The sequence below is a fragment of the Alosa sapidissima genome, chromosome 18 (assembly GCF_018492685.1).
Source record: "Alosa sapidissima isolate fAloSap1 chromosome 18, fAloSap1.pri, whole genome shotgun sequence".
Classification (NCBI taxonomy): Eukaryota; Metazoa; Chordata; class Actinopteri; order Clupeiformes; family Clupeidae; genus Alosa; species Alosa sapidissima.
Genome location: NC_055974.1, coordinates 16,792,664 through 16,811,993, shown reverse-complemented (window position 1 = coordinate 16,811,993; position 19,330 = coordinate 16,792,664). Strand labels below are relative to the sequence as shown.

Here is a 19,330-nt window from a genome sequence, read left to right as displayed (position 1 = left end):
ACTGAGCCTGACGGGCCACTCAGCTAACCATGACTTCTTTCCCACCACTAGGAGGTGCTGTTGTAATAAGACACTTCTGCACAAGAGATCCAGTCAACTTCATCAGGGACAGAGTAGCAGGACTCACACAGCACATAGACACAATCCAGTCAAGCTGTGTATTAATCTTTAAACTGTCAATTAACTTTGAAAGAAGATTAAATTTAACAGAAATAAGGACAGTGTTTTCTTACACTTTCCCTCTCTGGCTGTAGCAGTTCTGGGTATAAGGCAACACTGTATTCATTTTATTGCTTTAAATTCACATACAATAGAAGCCTGTCTCTGTAGAGTAGCACAGACACTACAGGTAAGTGTAGCAATAGACAGGACAGACGTAGTGTTACCGAGATGCATTCAACAGCTAAAAAAAAACATGTAGCATTTAGCCTAATGGTGACTTGTGGTTGAAACCATTTTTCCTGTCCTTGCATTTCAACGCTAATATTAGCACTGGAAGATTCTAATGCAGCTTTCAACATTAAGATTTAGTTAAACTCCAATCTTAATTTATACTGTACACATTAAACAGCAACAACAACAACAGCAGCAAAACAGGAGTCCACTGAAGTCTTACTCATGAACACAAACACTGGTGAGGTTTTATGCAAAGCCAACAAAATGGTCATGCGTGTGATTTAGATGTAAACCCTCTTGACCTGATGGCAAACTCAACTGCTATTTACTGCCATTTCATCTGCATACAACAGACATGAAGACATCAGGTGCAAACACACAAATTCTCTCATTCTCTCATACAAGTCTGTCTTTGAGATCACTCTTCAGTGTCATTGCTCATTCATATTAAGACTGAAATCGCTGTTTAATTGATGTACATCTACTGTTAATTCTACAGTAACCCGCTGACAACCCTGCAGCCAACTCCATGCCCTTTCTTTGTAAGTGTAGAGTGCTTGCAATTCTACTTCCCAAAGCAGAAACAGCATTTTTACCTCAGAGCCCCAGTAAGTCCCAAGTAAGTTTGAGCAACTTAATCAAGTGTGTAGGCTAACCCAAAGCAGAAACAGCATTTTACCTAGAGAAGTCAGAGGCCCAGTAAGTCCCAAGTAAGTTTGAGCAACTTAATCAAGTGTGTAGGCTACTCACCAATCAGAAGCCATATAGGACTGAGTTCAATGGTGTGGGCTCTCGTGTGACTATCTCAGTGTGACTACCCGGCGTGAGAATATTTTCTACCTTAGACGATGGCTCCACCACAGAGAACAAGGCAGGGGAGAGGTCAAGTCTCCTCACACCTTTCACAATACCAGCGAGTCGAAGGAGGAAACCACTGTTTCTCAGACCCTCTCACAACATACGAGCTCTGAAAAGCAGTTGACAGTACAGAATGTCTACCCCCCCCTGCTCCCCACCACACACACACACATACACACACACACACACAAACACCTTATAGGGGGTCATTCATACTTGTGATTGTCAATAGTTTCTCCAAATTGATATGTAGAGCTAAAATGTGTCATGCTTTGCATCGCTACTTTTAGACTGATTTTGTCTGCTACAAATTTACACCATCAGCTTCATGAAAAAAGCATACATGTGTCATGCATGACACTTCTTTGTACTTTATACAGTACATGCCCAAATACTCACTGGTTTTAACTGTACTTTTTTTAAAAACTTGAGTAATGGACTGGACTTTTACTTGCTTCAATTGCGAAACTCAATGTGCTTAAATATACCTTTAATTGCTATCACACAAAACTTTTGCACAGCAATCATGGGAAATACTATCACATTTATTATGATATAACTAATCAAGGAATGAACACATATTCAAACTTTATAGCCACCATGCTTAGGGAGTCACCACTTTCTTTAGCCTCTCTTCACCATGCTGGTAAACCAGAACGAATTTGAACATTACCGGTATGTAGTCTTTATTACACGGCTCTTCACAATGCAAGTAGAACGCTCCATTTAATTGACTTGAATGGGATTTCCCAAAGTTCCAGCGGTCATTATTTTCGACTAAAGCACCTCATAATGACCGCTGTCAAGTTTGTGCTTCTAATTCAGGTCTTTCATATCACTCCGCAACTACTGGAACTTCATTCAAAAGTGAAAAGCAAACGGTTGATCTGTGTTCTAAAGAATGTTTGATTCAAGTTCAGCGTGTGTTGTTGCTATTATACTATTATACATTATCCCTTACATAATTTGGTGCTCATGGTTTCTGTAAAATTAACTGGGGCGCGTTTCCCAAAGCCATAGTTGCTAACTAAGTTAGCAACTATGCAACTACTGTACTTAGCAACTAAGTTAGCAATTTTGTTGGTTGCAGTGCAATTTCCCATTGACAACCAACAGGTTAGCAACTATGGTTTTGGGAAACGCACCCCTGAACGATTGAATTGTGGACAATCTACCAAATTAATTATACTGGCATGTTCATATTGACAGAAGTTTAAACATTTCAGGGCTCTGGCTAGCGCTGCTAGTGTTTCTTCAGTAGGAGTCAAGCAGAGTGGTAAAGTAGAGAATTCATCACATCTCACTAAACTGTATACTTTACTGTATGCTGTGTGTGCCTCCTCATCTTCTGCCCAGGAAGCCTTTGTGACTTCTGACAAGATTTTTGAGGCATAACCCCCGAGAGGATGTGGTTTGATCTTTTCCTCCCCTGAGCAAGCCCACATTACCCAATGAAGGAGTCTAAAGACAAAACCTCAGCCTTTCTCTTCCTGTTTCTGTGCTGTTTTTGTCTGAAGTTTCGTTTCTTCTTTTCAACCAGATTTGGGTTAATCTCTGAGGTAAACCAAAACATATCATCTTTAAAATCTTTTGAAGTATACTGTATGATGCATTCAGGTCATTGATTGGAAGAGATTGTTTTATTAAAAGTCAAGTGAAAAAATGCACATGTAATAAAAGCTATTAATTAAAACAACCATTACAGTGGAGTTGTTTTTAATAAAATAAAAAAGATCTGCCACAGGATAATATCTGTTCTGTAGACCTTTAATGTGGACTTTGAAATTTTAAGCTTCAACACTGTATGGACACGGTCTATTTTAGATGCTGAAGCTGAAAGAGACCTTTATGTTCAGAGATCGCAATGTCAACAGCATGTTTGCATGTTTGGATTGCAAATATGCTGCACATTGGAGTTACTTTGTTGGCTGCGGGTTCTTAAAAAGTCTTAAAATCACTTAAAAATAAGGCCTTAAAAAGTATTACCGTAAAAAAATGGCTAGTATTAGAGACAGGCGTCTATATGAGATAGGCCTTTAATTCCCTTTACACAAAAAAGATGAAAAATACTGGTAAATCTTAAATTCAGATTAAAAATCAGGCATTCTATAAACATTATTTACAAGTCTTAAATTCTTAAAAGTCTTACATTGAACTTGTTTAGACACCCTGTTTATATAATCTAATCAGGGTTGATGTATGATGTTATAACCTCCTAGGTGAAAGACAGTATGTTGAGGATGAAATACTGAGATGGAGGAAAGCATTAAATAGCAAAAGGCAATATGTTCCACTGTATACAATTTCCATTGGCTAAATTTGATATTTGATATTCAATATTCAAGAACAGAAAGTCCTTCACTGCAACAAATGCATTATACTGGTAATACAATCATTATGAATATCTATAAGACCACAAGTTAATATCCATTCATGTGGCTCTTGATCATGACATGACACTGGCACATACAGATTGGAAAATCAGTATCTTGAAGTGCATCTGTTTTATTCTCTGACATCTGTGAACATAGGAACAAAGGACATTAACTGTAAGATGTGAAATACAATTCATCTGAAACTACTAAAGGGACATTAATCTCTACTGTAAGATGCTGAAAATGATCTGAAACTACTCCAACTATTTCTTACTTGCATTAAATTATTGTGTTATAGTCATTTGATGAGTGAATACCAATACACCTAAATGTGTGGTTTAATCATCAAAAGTCAAGGCCATTTTCAGTTTCTTCCCAATCAACCTCAACAAACTTCATAACTGAAGACAGTAAATGGACCAATGATTATGTCATTTTGAAGTGATTTGTTCGTAGAGATGCACCTTCCCAGTCTTTGTGTGCGGTGCTAAACCAAAGTTGCGTAGATTCCACAGTAAATACCAGGGGTAATGAGGTAGCACACACCGTTTTCATAAAACTGGACTTGTCTCTATTTCACCTTTTTCTTTTGGCCTCGTCAAGATTGAGCATGCCAATGTTTCGGTCGAATGGCCTTCATCAGTACTCTGATTTCTCTGTATTTTGTCCCACCATCACAACCCATCTTTTGATCTTCACTGCTTTTAGCTGTTTGGAGTCAGCGAAGGTAGAGATTTAAGTTATAGAACAGAGATACGACTCACCTCTACTGCCCAGTGGTTTGATCTTAATCTGTACATCAGCATATGTGACATCCACGGGTCCACCTGAATCTTCATGTTAGAAAAGAAACATGCACAATTTGTTGGAGTGGTCTAACAAGATTTTTTACTGTTTACATGAATCATTTTAACACATTTTAACAAAAAATGCCTAAACCTTTTAATACTGAATTACAGTCAGGGTCACTCAGGGTGTCCACTTTACCTTGTTTCCTGTGTTTAAATTTGTTAACTTTGGCATACGTCACATCACTGGATCCATCCCCACCTCCATCTGAGACTACTGCAGAGACACCATAATCAGAATGAGTTTGAATCAGAAGAGTCCTACTCTTACAACATAATACTAGTCTTAAATGTTTCAACCTATGAGATGTTTGTGTCCTTCTCTTCATTTAATCAGTGAATGTGATAAGTAAAGACAACGTTTATAACTTAAATCAAGAATTGTGAAAGAGCCACAAGATACCAAAAAAAAAGCTGTTGTGAAATTCAGAGCATACGAGCTATTTATAGAGACAGTGTTTTCTCAGCTCTTACCTGGACTCTTCACTGGCCCCAGGAGGGAGTACAGAGGGTCTGACATTGCTGCACCTCTCTTGGCTGGAACAAGTTTAAAAACAAACAGGTCACACAAAAGATTACTTCAATGTGCTAATGTGTTACCAAGGCTGTTGATATTGTTGGAGACAGAGATGGCTCAGATACTCTTACCTGGACTCTTCACTGGCCCCAGGAGGGAGTACAGAGGGTCTGACATTGATGCACCTCTCTTGGCTGGAACAAGTTTACAAACAAACAGGTCACACAACAAATTACTTATCCAAACTACTGTATCACTAATCAGATGTCTTGACAAAGTGTAATGCATATATTCCATATTACAGACCTTCTTCCTTGTTGTTGTCTGTATCCCTCAACTCAATCTCTGCATAGACCGCATCATCAGTTCCGGCCACAGCACCACCTAGTGGAAGATACAGACCACAAAAAAAATAGTTCCATCCCTATCAGCCACGTAGCCCCTTGCCACTTTGGTGCCCCTTGCACTTTAGCTGTTGGCTGCAGCAACTAGAGCTAGGCAAAACACTCCATACTTGAACTCTGGTTTGTCAATGAGTTACATTAAGATGACTCAATAAAGAAGAAGAAAGAAGTCATAAGAAGACAATATGCTTATCTTACCTAAAACTCTTTTCTGTGAGGTTGAACTGTGACTGTTGCTCTGCTGTGGACCACTAGAGGGAGATAGGTATCCTTTCATTAGAATAAAATAGAATCTTTATTGTCATTGTGCATGTACAACACAAGTTGTAAAAAGTAAAAATAAAATAATTTATAAACAATAAATAGTCCTCTAAAATAAATAAATACATAACAATGAGTACAAAACTAAACGTTTAAAAGGAAACTTGCAACCACTCACACACTCACAATGCATTCCACATTCTGCTGGAATTCTCATTTCATATGTAAAATCAAGTTTTAGCAGCATTTAAAGTGACTATGGCTCTGAGACAAAAAAGTTTTTGACTATGAAGAAGACGCATGGGCGTCGAAACTTTAGTCGGTTTGCACTAAAAACCACTTAAAGCATTGTGTGCTCTGGTCCTGCTCCTTGGCTCTTGTTAGTCCTTGGATCTCCCCTTTTAAAGTTTTTAGTCTGTTTGTCCGTGTTTTTATTAGTGACCAGGTTGGGATGGGTCCTTGAGGATGCAATGGGTTTTTTGAGACAGCGGGAACTGTATACAGTAGGTCTTCCAGGGTGGGCAGCCAATGATCTTTTGGGCAGTGGTGATGACCTCCTGGAGCGCTTTTTTCTCTGCTACTGTGCAGCTAGCAAACCAGACACAGATGCAGTATGTGAGTATGCTCTTTATGGAGCAGTGATAGAAGGACACAAGCAGTTTTGTGGTGAAATGTTTTTGTCCTGAGGATCCTCAGGAAGTATAGTCTCTGCTGTGCCTTTTTCACCAGTGCTGTGGTGCTGTTAGCCCTCCTGGTCAGGTCCTCCTGAAGCCCAGGAACCGGAAATCCGAGACCCTCTCCACACAGTCTCCACTGATTGAAAGGGGATGAATTTCTGTTTTTTCCCCTGGAAGTCTATGATTATTTCTTTTCTCTTTATAGTGTAGAAGAGTAAAATAAGAACTGTTTGTTTAAGTATAATACACTGGTGTGTAATGTATGGATGGCATGACCCATACAACTGACTCTCTATCTCTCGCCCTTTCTCTCTCTCTCTCTCTCACACACACACACACACACACACACACACAACGTATAAATTACTCTCTATAGTGGATAAGAATCATATTCAAAGAGTTTTGGGTCCCCATTTATCAAAAATGTAACGTTATGAGGAAAAATACTTACAGGTTTGGTATCACTGAAGCTGAACCTGAATTTTAAAAAGACAACTTTAGAATCATGATTACGGCATGTAACATGTTAACTTTTGTTCTCTTTTTGTTCAAAATCTGCATATTTTACTTGTGAAATGTATCAGGTGATACACTGTTTGATAAAATGATGGAAACTTGTTTTCTCACCCTTTGCTTTTTGGGAGCGATATAGCAGGACCAGTAAAATGACCAGAGCAAAGGCAACAAGCAGTCCAATCACCACACCCACTGCTACCACCAACATGGAGGTCCCAGCATCTGAAATATTGAACTCAGTGATCACTTAGTGAAGGTACAAGGACATGACTGTTACTGACAATCAAATATTCCTCAGAATACATTTCAATAAAAAGTGCATACAATTGTTCCTTTTGATTTAAGAAATTGTATGCATGTCACAATTTGCTAAATTGACAGCACAAGTATTGAGAGCACAATCTAGTAAAATGAGAGAATGATTTAGTAAAATGAGCACACTACTTAGTCAAATGAGCGCAAGTTTAATGGATATACACCAAAAAAAACAATGACACATCCGGGGTTCCGTACATATTCAACTAGTCAGTATAAATCTCTTCCACTGCATGCTGGGGTCCTGTTCTGTCAGGATTTATTTTCCTATAAAGAACGATGGACTATACATAATCCCCTACATTACAAATCTATAAATATTTATAACCTTTGACTGCGACCCAGCTCTCTGGTGACTCTCCTCTCTCTGGGTTGCTGCACTTATAGAGGCCTTCATGTGACTTTGAGACTGCAGGGATGGTCATCTCTCCTGTGGTGGAGGTCTGCAGGAGTGTCCCATCTTTATAGAAGTCAGCACTGATGTTTGATGGCTGATAGCGATATCTACAGCGCAGAGTCAGAGGATCTCCCGCAGTCACAGGATGGACAGGACTCTCCAGGATCTCATTACCATCTACACGCAGAAACTCAGTTGTTAAAGTTCAGTCGCTTTGGAGCATTTCTCAGATAATAATTGTCAAGTCAAGTCAAATTTATTTATATAGCACATTTCAAAGCAATAGCGTTGCGCCAAAGGGCTTTACATAAAATAATAATAATAATAATAATAAAAATAAGAATAATAATAATAAAAATAACTAGATGTACCGCAGAGCGGTACAAAATATGACCGCCGCCCAGTCCAGCACATTTTTTCCACAAAAATAAATCACGCTGAAAGGCCTGTATGATTCTAGCTGTCTCACTAAATTGCATTATCCACACTCAATTCTCACTGATATCTGCTAGACAACAAGTACCAAAACATGATTAGTTCATAGATTTCACATAAAATTCATTTTATACAACCCCACCTCCATCTTGCCTGTTCATAATGCTGAGAAATTCTTGAATTGTGTGCATGTGTGCATGTACATGTTTATGTTATGTGTGTTTGTGTGTGTGTGTGTGCGCGTGCTTTTGTGTGTGCCTGCGTATGTGCCTGTGCATGCAAGCGTACATACAGTATGTCTACTGTGTGAGTATGTGTCATACGTATGATTACTGTGAATGTATGTGTGTGTGTGTGTATCTGTTTGTGCACATGTGTGCACATGAAATGGGTTAACATGACCCTTGGAGGCAAACATACGGAAAAAAACGGTCATCCTAGTCCCTACAGTTCTCAAGATATTCACAGAAAACTGTCTCCGGCCACCTACAGGCCAGTTGGTATATAGTAACATAAATTAATTTATTGTGTGGCCCCCCATGAACGGAATTCCACAAAACTTGGCGTGCATACAGAGGGTGTCATAATGATCCTACACTTCCAATTTCGTGCAGTTTTGACTATGTTAGGTCACAGATACCTGCGATTACAACACCTCATTTTTACTTTTTTGTGTTTAACTAGGTGGCGCTATACATCAAATCAGTGGTTATGGAATGGATTGACATTGACATGAAATCCTGCCCCACTATTAGTAGTTTTAAATCCAACCTAAAGACCTACCTTTTCTCCCTAGCTTTTAACACTCCCTGACTCCCTCACCTCTCCCTTTTGTTTTATATGTTTATATGTATGTATATGTATTATTGTTATTATTATTATGACCGCCGCGCAGCGAAGCGGCGGTCATATAGGTTTAGTCAGATTTGTTTTTTTTCGCATGCCCAAATTTCCGTCAATGATTCCCGGGACACTGAAAGACCGGGGGTACACGAAACTTGGTGGGCATGGTGGGCACCCCACATGGATAGCATGGAACCATCGTTTTTCATTTTTGATCTGTAGCCCCCCCCGCTGGACTGGACCCCCCGAAAGGAGGATAGGGCAGACACAGTTTTCTGTGAATATCTCGAGAACCGTAGGGTTTAGGAGGACCTGCTTCGCTGCGGTCATAATAATAATAACAATAATACATATACATACATATAAACATATAAAACAAAAGGGAGAGGTGAGGGAGTCAGGGAGTGTTAAAAGCTAGGGAGAAAAGGTAGGTCTTTAGGTTGGATTTAAAACTACTAATAGTGGGGCAGGATTTCACAACATCAGGAAGGTTATTCCAAAGCTGGGGAGCATAGACAGAGAAAGCTCTGTCACCTTTGGATTTAAGAGAGGCAGAAGGAACACAAAGAAGACACTGGGAAGATGATCGGAGAGGTCTAGGAGGACAGTAAGGAATTAAAAGATCACATAAATACTGAGGTGCTAAACCATGTAAAGCTTTGAAAACAAACAGAAGAATTTTAAAATTAATTCTTTGTTCCACAGGAAGCCAGTGCAGTTTAGCCAACACAGGTGAAATGTGGTCACGTTTCTTAGATCCAGTCAGTAATCTGGCTGCAGCATTTTGGACCAGCTGGAGTCTGTTTAGAGTAGATTTAGTTACACCTACATACAGTGAGTTGCAATAATCAAGCCTAGAGGAAATAAAGGCATGTATAAGGATTTCTAAATCACTGTATGAGAGAGAAGACTTGAACTTTGCTATTGTCCTAAGTTGGTAAAAACTTCCCTTGACAACGCTGTTGACTTGCTTATTAAAAGTCAGAGAAGAGTCTAGGAAAACACCTAGGTTCTTGACCACACTGTGATGGTTAACAGACAGAGGGCCAAGAGACTTGCTTACATTGTTGACAGAATTTGGTGGTCCAAAAATGATTACTTCTGTTGGAATTAATAGCTCTCACAAGGGAGTAGGATGAGGGGGGTGGAGGGGGGGGGGGGGGACAAAACAGTAAAGATTCAAATAAAATCATAAAATGGTCAGACACACCAGTATCAACTATTTTAACATTGGAAACTGAGAAACCAGAGGACAACACTAGGTCTAGTGTGTGACCCTTCTGATGTGTTGGGGCCATAACTGACTGCACAAGGTTAAAAGAGTCCAAAAGGCCTAAAAACTCATTGACCAAAGGTTTAGATGGGCAGCATATGTGGATGTTAAAGTCCCCCAAGATTAATAATTTATCAGCACGAGAGGCCATAAAAGATAGAAGTTCAGCAAATTCTTGAATGAAATTACAATTAATTTTTGGTGGACGGTAGACTAAGGCACAAAGTACAGATGCATTGATCTTAAACAGCTGTAGTTCAAAAGTAGAAAACAGATCAGTTGGTACAGATCTACATTTAAAACTGTTCTTAAACACTGTAATTAGACCACCACCACAACCAGAGACCCTAGGTGAGTTTAAAAAACTACAGTGAGCAGGGCAAAGGTCACCAAGTGTAATGATGTCATCACCAGAGAGCCAAGACTCGGTGATAAACAGAAAGTCTAGATGGTGGGACGTAAAACGGTCATTCAGAACAAATGCTTTGTTGGAAACAGAGCGAGCATTTAAGACAGCAAACTTAACCAAAGAAGAGTCCTGTTTATGACGTTCTTGGAAGGGGCCACAGTCAGAGAGATTTACCCGGCAGAGATTAGCCTCTCCACCAGAGCCCGCACAGGTAGAATCAGTGGCAGCAGTGACGGGAGCAGTAGCAACAGCAGCAGCAGCAGTTGTAATTCTCAAAACTGTTTGATCAAACTCCATATCATCTTATCACTTGTGCACATCATTAAAGTAGTTTCTCAACATCTTGAGCAAACAGCAATGCTTTAGTATATCCATGCGACTGATTGTACAAATGTCTGCTGTTTTTTACGTTTTCAATTGCTAATGTAATTTTGGTCAAAATGTACTATACTGGTTCCATGCTGAAGTCCTACCCCATGAAACAAATTGGCCTCATTTCATTGCTTGAGTCATTACATGCAAAAGTGTTGAATTAGCTGTCATAACTAGTTGTCATAGTCTGGTTACATATACTGTATGTGACCTGACAGATAGGAATGTAAAAATACGTACAGTGGTGCACAGCATGACACACATACAGAAACGCACAAACAAACATTAACTGAGAAACCAAATTAAGTGGACATTTTTAACAAAAATATAATAAAAATAATACAAAAAATAACATAAAATAAGTAATAATACAATAAACCAACAAAGAGGAGGAAAAATCAATGGGGTAAAAAATGGTTGTAGGTGAATGCATCCTAATCAAGGAAGTGTTTGTAGCTCACTGAAATAAGTTATAAAGGAGTTCCAGCATTTATAAAAGTTATCAGTATTCCCTCTGAGAGTGAATTTCACCTTTTCTAGTTTTAGAAAGAAAATAAGATCCTTCAGCCACAGGGACACAGAAGGGGACTGTGAGGATTTCCAGGAGAATAGAATCCTACGCCTTGCCAGCAGAGTAGCAAAGGCAACAACATCTGCCTGTCTTCTATTAAGAAGCTGTGGGACTGGTGTAATACCAAAAATAGCCAGTAGAGGACATGGTTCTAATTGGACTTGAAGAATGTCTGAAAGGATATTGAAGATAGAATTCCAAAAGTTTTCAAGTTTGGGACAAAGGGCAAACATATGATTAAGATGGCAGGGCGTTGCTCCACACTTGACGCAGGTGTTATCAACCTCTGGATAAATTTCTGATAGTCTTGATTGTGAAAAATGCTATCTCTGTACCACTTTAAACTGGATAAGACCTAGGCAAGCGCATGACGAAGATGTACGTATTCTCTTGATGGCTCTCTCCCAAAAACCCTCTCCAAATTCTACTCCCAGTTCAGTCTCCCATGCAGCAGAGGCTTTAGAGCATATTTTGGAAATGAGAGATTTTTGATGAGTTTTGTGTTGAAATAACTCTTCCCATGGTTGTCTTGGGGGTGGGGAGGGAAAGTCAGGAAAGGTGGTGGGGACACAGTGCCTCGCCTGAAAATACCTGAATAAGTGAGTGTGGGGTAAGTTGTGAGAGGTGGATAGGTCTGAAAAGTTGGCAAAAACATTGTCTATGAATAGGTCACTGAAGCTCACTATGCCATTTCTCTCCCAGAGACGAAAGACAGGGTCTAACTGAGAGGGTGGAAAAAGATGATTGCTGCAGATGGGCATTAGAGTAGAGGCAGAACATGACCGAAAGTGACGCCTGAATTGATAGCGTATTTTAAGAGAGGTACAGACAATTGGGTTGTCTGAGTAGCGTGAAGGAGATGAGGGCATGGAAGAAAACAAGAGAGCGGAGAGAGGAGACAACCAGTGTTGGGCAAGTTACTTCAAAAGCGTAATGCATTATTTATTACTTGTTACGGTCATCTCAAAGTAATGTGTTACATTACAATATTACTGTCTTTGAATTGTAAGGCATTACACTACGTTTACATTACTTTCACCAAAATAACAGGAAATATGGATTTGGTGTTCTCAATAGATCTTCATGTAGTCAATGCAGCTCATTACACAGCAGGAGGTGATGTGGTATGGCATAATGACTAAGCTAGGCTTAAGGCTAACAAAAGAACAATATAATGGTTGCAGTTATGGCTCATGGGACAATGTAGGCCCCAAAGGCCAAAGGTCACTCACAACTTAATATAGTACAATATAGCCATAGTGAAATTGTATGTTGCCTTTAAATGGTTCTCATCATTGCTGGTTGCCTTTCCTTCCACTTACAATGGTGTAGACTTAATGCAAATAGTTTGAGAATAATGGCTACGATCTTTGTCTGTAAAAGCAACATTTTAGTTATTCTCACTGCTTGAAATAAGAAGTATAGCCTAACCATGTTAGATCTGTTGCATGAATGGCAGAGATAACTCAAATTCCCTTTCTACAGTCATCTAAACAAGGCAATCAAATTCCAGGACCAGCATAGATGACTTTTTTTAATTCTTGGATAATCTTCTCTGGTGCCAATTGAGCATTTCTCAATTTTGGATTAAAAAGCAAAGTAACTTCAGTTACTGAGAATTGTACTGAGTAAAATATTACTGGAATTGTATTGGTAATGCCTTACATTACTGCATTACAGCAAAAAGCAATGCATTACTGTAATTACATTACTTTTTTAATGCATTACTCCCAACACTGAAGACGACACACATGACCCAGCCTCAAGTTGGCACCACAATGTCTGTGGAGCATCCAACCAAAACAAAAACTTCTGGATGTTGGCTGCCCAGTAATAATACATAAAATTAGGAAGAGAGAGCCCTCCGCTGAGCATGCATTGCTGAAGCAGGAATTTCCTAACTCTGGGAGTCTTCCCTCCCCATATAAAAGAGATAAGTGCCTGATCAATAGATTTAAAACACGATTTGGGTAAAAATAGGGGGATAGATTGAAATAGGTAAAGACATTTTGGCAGTATATTATTTTTACCACATTAACTCTCCCAAGCATAGACATGGGTAAGTTATGCCATTTCTGAAAAGCATCCTTCATATGAGAAAGGAGAGGAGTGAAGTTTGCATCTAATAAGGAAGATAGTGAGCGGGTAACATTAACTCCTAAATATTTGAAACCAAGTCGATTCAATTGGAATGGCAAAGCAGACTGTTGAAGCTGAAGCGCTTTTGCATTTATAGGCATACATACACTTTTTTGCAGGTTGAGCTTGTAACCAGAAAAAGAGCCAAGGAGAAGGGATATAGAGGCTTGTCTCAATGTGGGGGGAAGTGAGCCCAGCTTCAGCGACTCCTCAAACACAGACAGAAGCAGTGGGGCCAGTTTGTCATGAAATTTCTTGTCAAATTCAGGGGGAAAGCCATCAGGGCCAGGGGCTTTCCCTGACTGTAAAGACTTAAATGCGCTTTAAAAATAAAACTGACTTGACTTGACTTGACTTGATAGAGCATATGATCTCATCTAAAGTTACAGGAGCATCAATTTGCTCAGATAGTGTGGGTTCAATTGTGGGTATCTCCAGTTTATCCAGAAATTCTATCATCACATCAGAATTATCTGGAGACTGCGATGTGTAAAGTGAGGAGTAATACTTTTAAAAAACAGAGTTGATCTCCATAGGGTCAATTGTAAGAGTTCCAGATGGGGACTCAATTTGGGGAATAGAACGCCCAGCTGCGTGACGTTTTAGCTGATGAGCCAAAAGGCGACTGGCTTTGTCACCGTACTCCTAGTATGTGCCACGAGAATGCAGTAACAGCCGCTCAGCAGAGCCTGTGGATAAAAGATCAAACTCAGCCTGAAAGTTGAGGCGTTGTTTATAGAGTTCAGGAGAAGGACGATATCCAAGTAGTTGTCCCGAATCCTGCCCTAATTGTCCCGAAAATTAGAGCAAAGTCTAAAAAGCAGACTCTCGAGTAGTTATTGTCTGATAGAACACACACACACACACACACACACACACACACAGCAACTTATCCCTCGCATCTAGTTTTGTCGGTAAACGGGAAACCCGTGTATAAGGTAGAGACAGCTGAGCAGTAGGCTACGTAGGCGGCAAGGCGCGGATTTTCATTCTGTAACCCTGTAGGAAATACATGGTTAAGTTTCCTTTTGTTGGTACAGTAAGCATTTAAATACACAGACACTGTATTTTTGGAATTCTTTATTTTCATGTTAAATAATAATTGTACAAATTCATGTGGAAAAGATTGCTACTTTGTCATACTAAAATGTATAGAAAATGACTGAAAGATATAAAATAATTTGTTTCTTGGCTAAGATGTTAGCCAATCAGTGGGGAAGGTGAGAGGTCACGAGAGGAGGAAAATGCGGTGTAAGGAGAATTCACGTTCTCTTTGGCTGTAGACGAGATACCGGAAGATCACACTGGAGAACTGTAAAGTGATTAATGCTACTTTTCGTGCTTAGTGAACACTTAATGGTTGTCAGACCGATAACCTATTGACTACTTTGCATGCGGAAGAAGTCGGTATCACATAGAGACATTTTCAAAACAAATTTGTCAGGATAGCTCAGTTAACAGTATTGTCTGAAAAGTTAGCAACTCGGTAGCTGAGACTGTGTTATCCTAACTGGCTTCGACAGGCAATGAGTTGCCTTTGAGGAACAAGACTGCGAGCCTAACCGGAGGGAGCTTGCTGTTTGAACTGATACTCGACTACCACGTGTGAGAAACTGCACACACCAAGTGTGCGTGAACTTTGCTGCAGTGACGGTGCATGGACTGTGCAAGGACATCTCCACCAACTGCGTGAGTTAATCTGTTTGTTTTGGTTGCGCAATTCGCATGAAGTGGCCACTACAGTTTTAAGGCCTCAACGCCCCCAAGCTACGGTTCAGGCCTGCATCAGTGTGTGTGTGTGGAGTTTATTGCAATTTAGGAGTGCCGGCTTAGGTAGGCTATTAATCTTGGGCCCATAGGTTTAAAGTGTATCATTTAAAAACTGCTTGTATTATACATGGGTTATATGTAACCGGTTGATTTGGTAATGCTATTCATTTAAAAGCAATTGAAAGAAGGTATAACATTGAGTTAAAGTTTTGAATGCATTTTAATTTATAATTTCATATACATGCAACGAATTTTGTTTCAATACGTATGCCTAAACTTTACCTCTGGTTGTTGAGAATTCATTGATTTACTGAAGTGTGTAGATTTGGTGTGTAAGATTAATATTTACATACATTTAAGATAGAGAATACTGACTACATTTAGAATAACTAAGTTAAAAAGCTTACATATAAAGAGTCAGTTTAAAAAGACAATCACATAGTTATTTACATACAGTTTATTTCATTGAAACACATACAAGGGGAATTGTGATCAGCCATTGAAGTTAAATAGGGTAAGAGAACCCAGGTCGTCTTTTGCTGCACTAATATAGGCAAAAGTACGCTACAATTCATTCATTCATTCTTTGTTGAAATGGAGACTCCGGAACCCGATGTCCACGTAGCTAAAAAGCCAAAACGTATCTGCAGGTACCGACAAGACTGGGTAGGGAAATACCCCTGGATTAGTGCAGTTTTACGCAATGAAAACAAAGCGTTTTGCAATGTATGTAGGAAGGAGTTTGGTATTTCACACGGGGGGGGGAAACAGATGTCAGGCTGCATGCTAGCAGCAAACTTCATCAGAACAATAGCACAGCTGTACAGACCAACACATTGGTCTCATCATTCTTTAGACGAGAAGATGACTCCATGAACAATAAAATTGCTGCTGCCGAGCTGACCTCTGTTTTCCACTGTGTAAGTCACCAACAATCATACAGATCGCTCGACTGTGCTCTGAAATTGACGCCAAAACTGTACTCAGACTCAGCTATAGCTAAACACGTCTGCTGTGGTCGTACAAAAGCAGAGACACTGGTAACGAGCATACTGGCACCCCTTGCATCTGACTTCTCACAGAGCCTGGAGACAAACAATATTTATTTCTCTATAGCAACTGATGCCTCCAATAAAGGCAACGTGAAAACCTTCCCCATCTCAGTAAAATTCTGGACCCCTGAGCAAGGCATCCAAAACAGAGTTCTGGATTTCTTTGAACAAGCAGCCGAGAGTGCAGATGCGGTCACCGACACCATACTGCATAAGTTATCTGAGCACAAGCTCAGCATTAACAACGTCTCGGCCTTTTCAGCTGACAATGCAGCTATGAATTATGGCAGAAGACACTCGATTTATACAAATCTAAAAAAACACAACAGCAAGATCCTGCCCGCAAACTGCCCAGCTCACGTCATACATAATTCAGTAAAACGTGCCAGCAATGTATTGAAAACAGATGTAGAGTCTATAGTGATTAAATCGTTCAATCATTTTAGCTCTTCTGCAAAGAGAGTGGCCACTCTCAAAGACATGTTTGAATTTGCTGACATGGAATACCTCACCTTGTTGCGCCACGTCCCGACACGCTGGTTGAGCCTACTCCCTGCAATAGACCGACTCATCAACACCTGGCCAGCTGTGCGGAGCTACTTCTTGTCGCTGGGAGGCGAAGAGTGTCCCCGTGTCATCTGGGATGCGATCAAGGGTAACGAGCATTGAGAAGAAGATGAATGCAGCGAGCTCGAGGCCACTCTGTTCTTCTTGCAAAATATTCTGAAGTCTTGAGAGTGACAATCTCACCTCAGTAGAAGTCTATGCGCTGATGAACGGCCTCCGAACCAAACTCCAGCAGCGCAAAAAAGATGCTTTCTACGGAGCAAAAGTTGACCGTGTCTTCGCCTCCTCTGTTACACTTAGGGTTGACAGGCTCCGTGAAGAATTCAACAACTTCTATGATACCGCAGAGCAATACCTTGAGAAATGGTTCAACTTCTCTGAAACTGGGCACCTGTTCAATATCCAGTGTTTCAACCTTAAGGAAAAGCAAGACATCAGCTACCGGCAATTGACCACAGCTGTATCCGCCCTTCAGATGGATGAGGATCTCGACATGGATGCGCTCTACAATGAGAATTGTGCTCTGAAAGATGTCTTGCCAAATCTGGCGACACACAGCCACCCTGTAGGTGAGCTTTGGGCCCAAGCGCTAAAGAGCAGGTCTGCGTTCCCTCAGTATTACAAGCTGCTGTCCTTCGTCCTGAGCATTCCCGTGAGCAACGCTTACTCAGAGCTAGTGTTCTCAATTATGAAAGGTGCCTGGACTGACGTGAGGAACAGGTGTTCATTCAATTTGGTGCGCAGCGAAATCAAGGTGAAAATGAACTTGCAAATGAGTTGCGCTGAATTCCATAAATTCGTGTTGGGAAAGCCGAGAGTGCTGGCCGCAGTGAAGTCTTCAGCTAAATATGCCAGCGCCGGGTCTGCAGCGCAACCCAATTTTAGGAGGTATAGCTTTAGAACATTTAAACTTTTGTTGTTTCTGTAATCTTATAAGCACAAAAATACAATCTTTCTATCCTCTTTTTGTGTTATAGAGTAGATGAAGACGAGAGCGCAAGTTGCAGTCATGATGTCAGGGAGAGTGCACGCGCAAGCAGCCACCAGGAGATTTGATTCGATGTTGCTGATGTTGAAGCGCATTTCATGACATAATTTGAGTTGATAATTCAATTATTTTTATTTCTAATTTCGAGTTCTCATGATACTGTCACACAGTTCAGTTTCTGAATAAAAACTGTCACCCTAAGAAGGAGTCAGAGCATACTGGCGGTCAAGGCTGAGAATAGCATTGGAGAGTTCCTCCTGTCTAGCTTTCCTAATTTTAGTTTGATGCGATGAGTGAGAAATAATCTGCCCTCTTAGATAAGCTTTTAACGTCTCCAATAATAAAGAGTAAGATATACCATCTGTTTTGTTTATAATAAGGAAATTGTCAATAGATGTAGAGATGAAGTCGCAAAACACAGGATCAGAAAGAAGTAGAGAATTGAGTCTCCAAGGGGGGCGGCTTTTACAACTTGACTTGTAAAAGCCGCCCCCCTATGTCAAGGGCTAAGGGAGCATGATCAGAAATGACTATGGGTAAATATTCAGAGTTTGTTGCCCTTGGGAGTAGAGAGCCATCTACAAAAAAATAATCAATGCGGGAATATGTATGGTGGACATGGAAAAAAAATGAATATTCTCTGGATTGAGGGTTATGAAATCTCCAGGGAATCAACATATCCATGTTGGGCCATAAAATCAGAAAAATATTTTGACATGGCAGAGGGAACACTAGTACATGAACTGGACCGGTCCAGTGCAGGGTCAATGATACAATTTAAATCCAGAGGGTGCCGAAGGACTTGCTTGCTTACTGGTGGGAGGAATGCTAGCTTGGGAGACCCTGCTGCTGCGGAGCCATTACCAACAGAGGTGACCGGAGAGACTGCAGGTGTAGTCGTTTTAGTCTTGTTCCGTCGACTTTCGGTCACCATTGGTGATTTCATAAAGTAAAACAAACCTTACAAATTAAAACTAGTGCGTTTAGAGTGGAAAAAATATAGGTTTAGTAGGAAATGTAGTTGATAGTGTCGGGAGCCTACTCCACTGCGCGCCTCTCGCTTACACGCTCAACCATATTGGTCATTTTTTATCCGGGCAATGCTGTAAAATCCTTTGTTTTCATTATACTGTCACAATGTCTGTCAGCAGTAAAAACTCTGAAACGTATCCACTCCCTTGCAATCAAGTAGTAAGCCTACCAAAAACAGTCACATTTTCCAAATTTAGGTGACTGATAAAGATCTTGATAAAGACTGAGAACTGTCTTCAGTGTGAGAAGGAAGTGGACTGAACCACCATATGGAAACAAAGATACAACTAGAAGGACAATCAGACAGCACAGTGT

General features: G+C 40.2%; 1 protein-coding gene across 1 annotated transcript in view; it reads right to left on the bottom strand.

The window, feature by feature from the left end:
- Positions 1 to 19,330, bottom strand: part of LOC121689382 (titin-like) — a 309,974-nt gene that overhangs the window by 271,639 nt on the left and 19,005 nt on the right. Inside the window, exons 13-21 of the mRNA XM_042069129.1 lie at positions 7,496 to 7,741; positions 6,964 to 7,074; positions 6,788 to 6,812; positions 5,597 to 5,649; positions 5,301 to 5,378; positions 5,126 to 5,188; positions 4,952 to 5,014; positions 4,617 to 4,694; positions 4,394 to 4,462 (exon numbers count right to left, since the gene is read on the bottom strand). Of these exons, the coding sequence (XP_041925063.1) occupies positions 4,394 to 4,462; positions 4,617 to 4,694; positions 4,952 to 5,014; positions 5,126 to 5,188; positions 5,301 to 5,378; positions 5,597 to 5,649; positions 6,788 to 6,812; positions 6,964 to 7,074; positions 7,496 to 7,741 (786 nt within the window). The remainder of the gene's footprint in view (positions 1 to 4,393; positions 4,463 to 4,616; positions 4,695 to 4,951; positions 5,015 to 5,125; positions 5,189 to 5,300; positions 5,379 to 5,596; positions 5,650 to 6,787; positions 6,813 to 6,963; positions 7,075 to 7,495; positions 7,742 to 19,330) is intronic.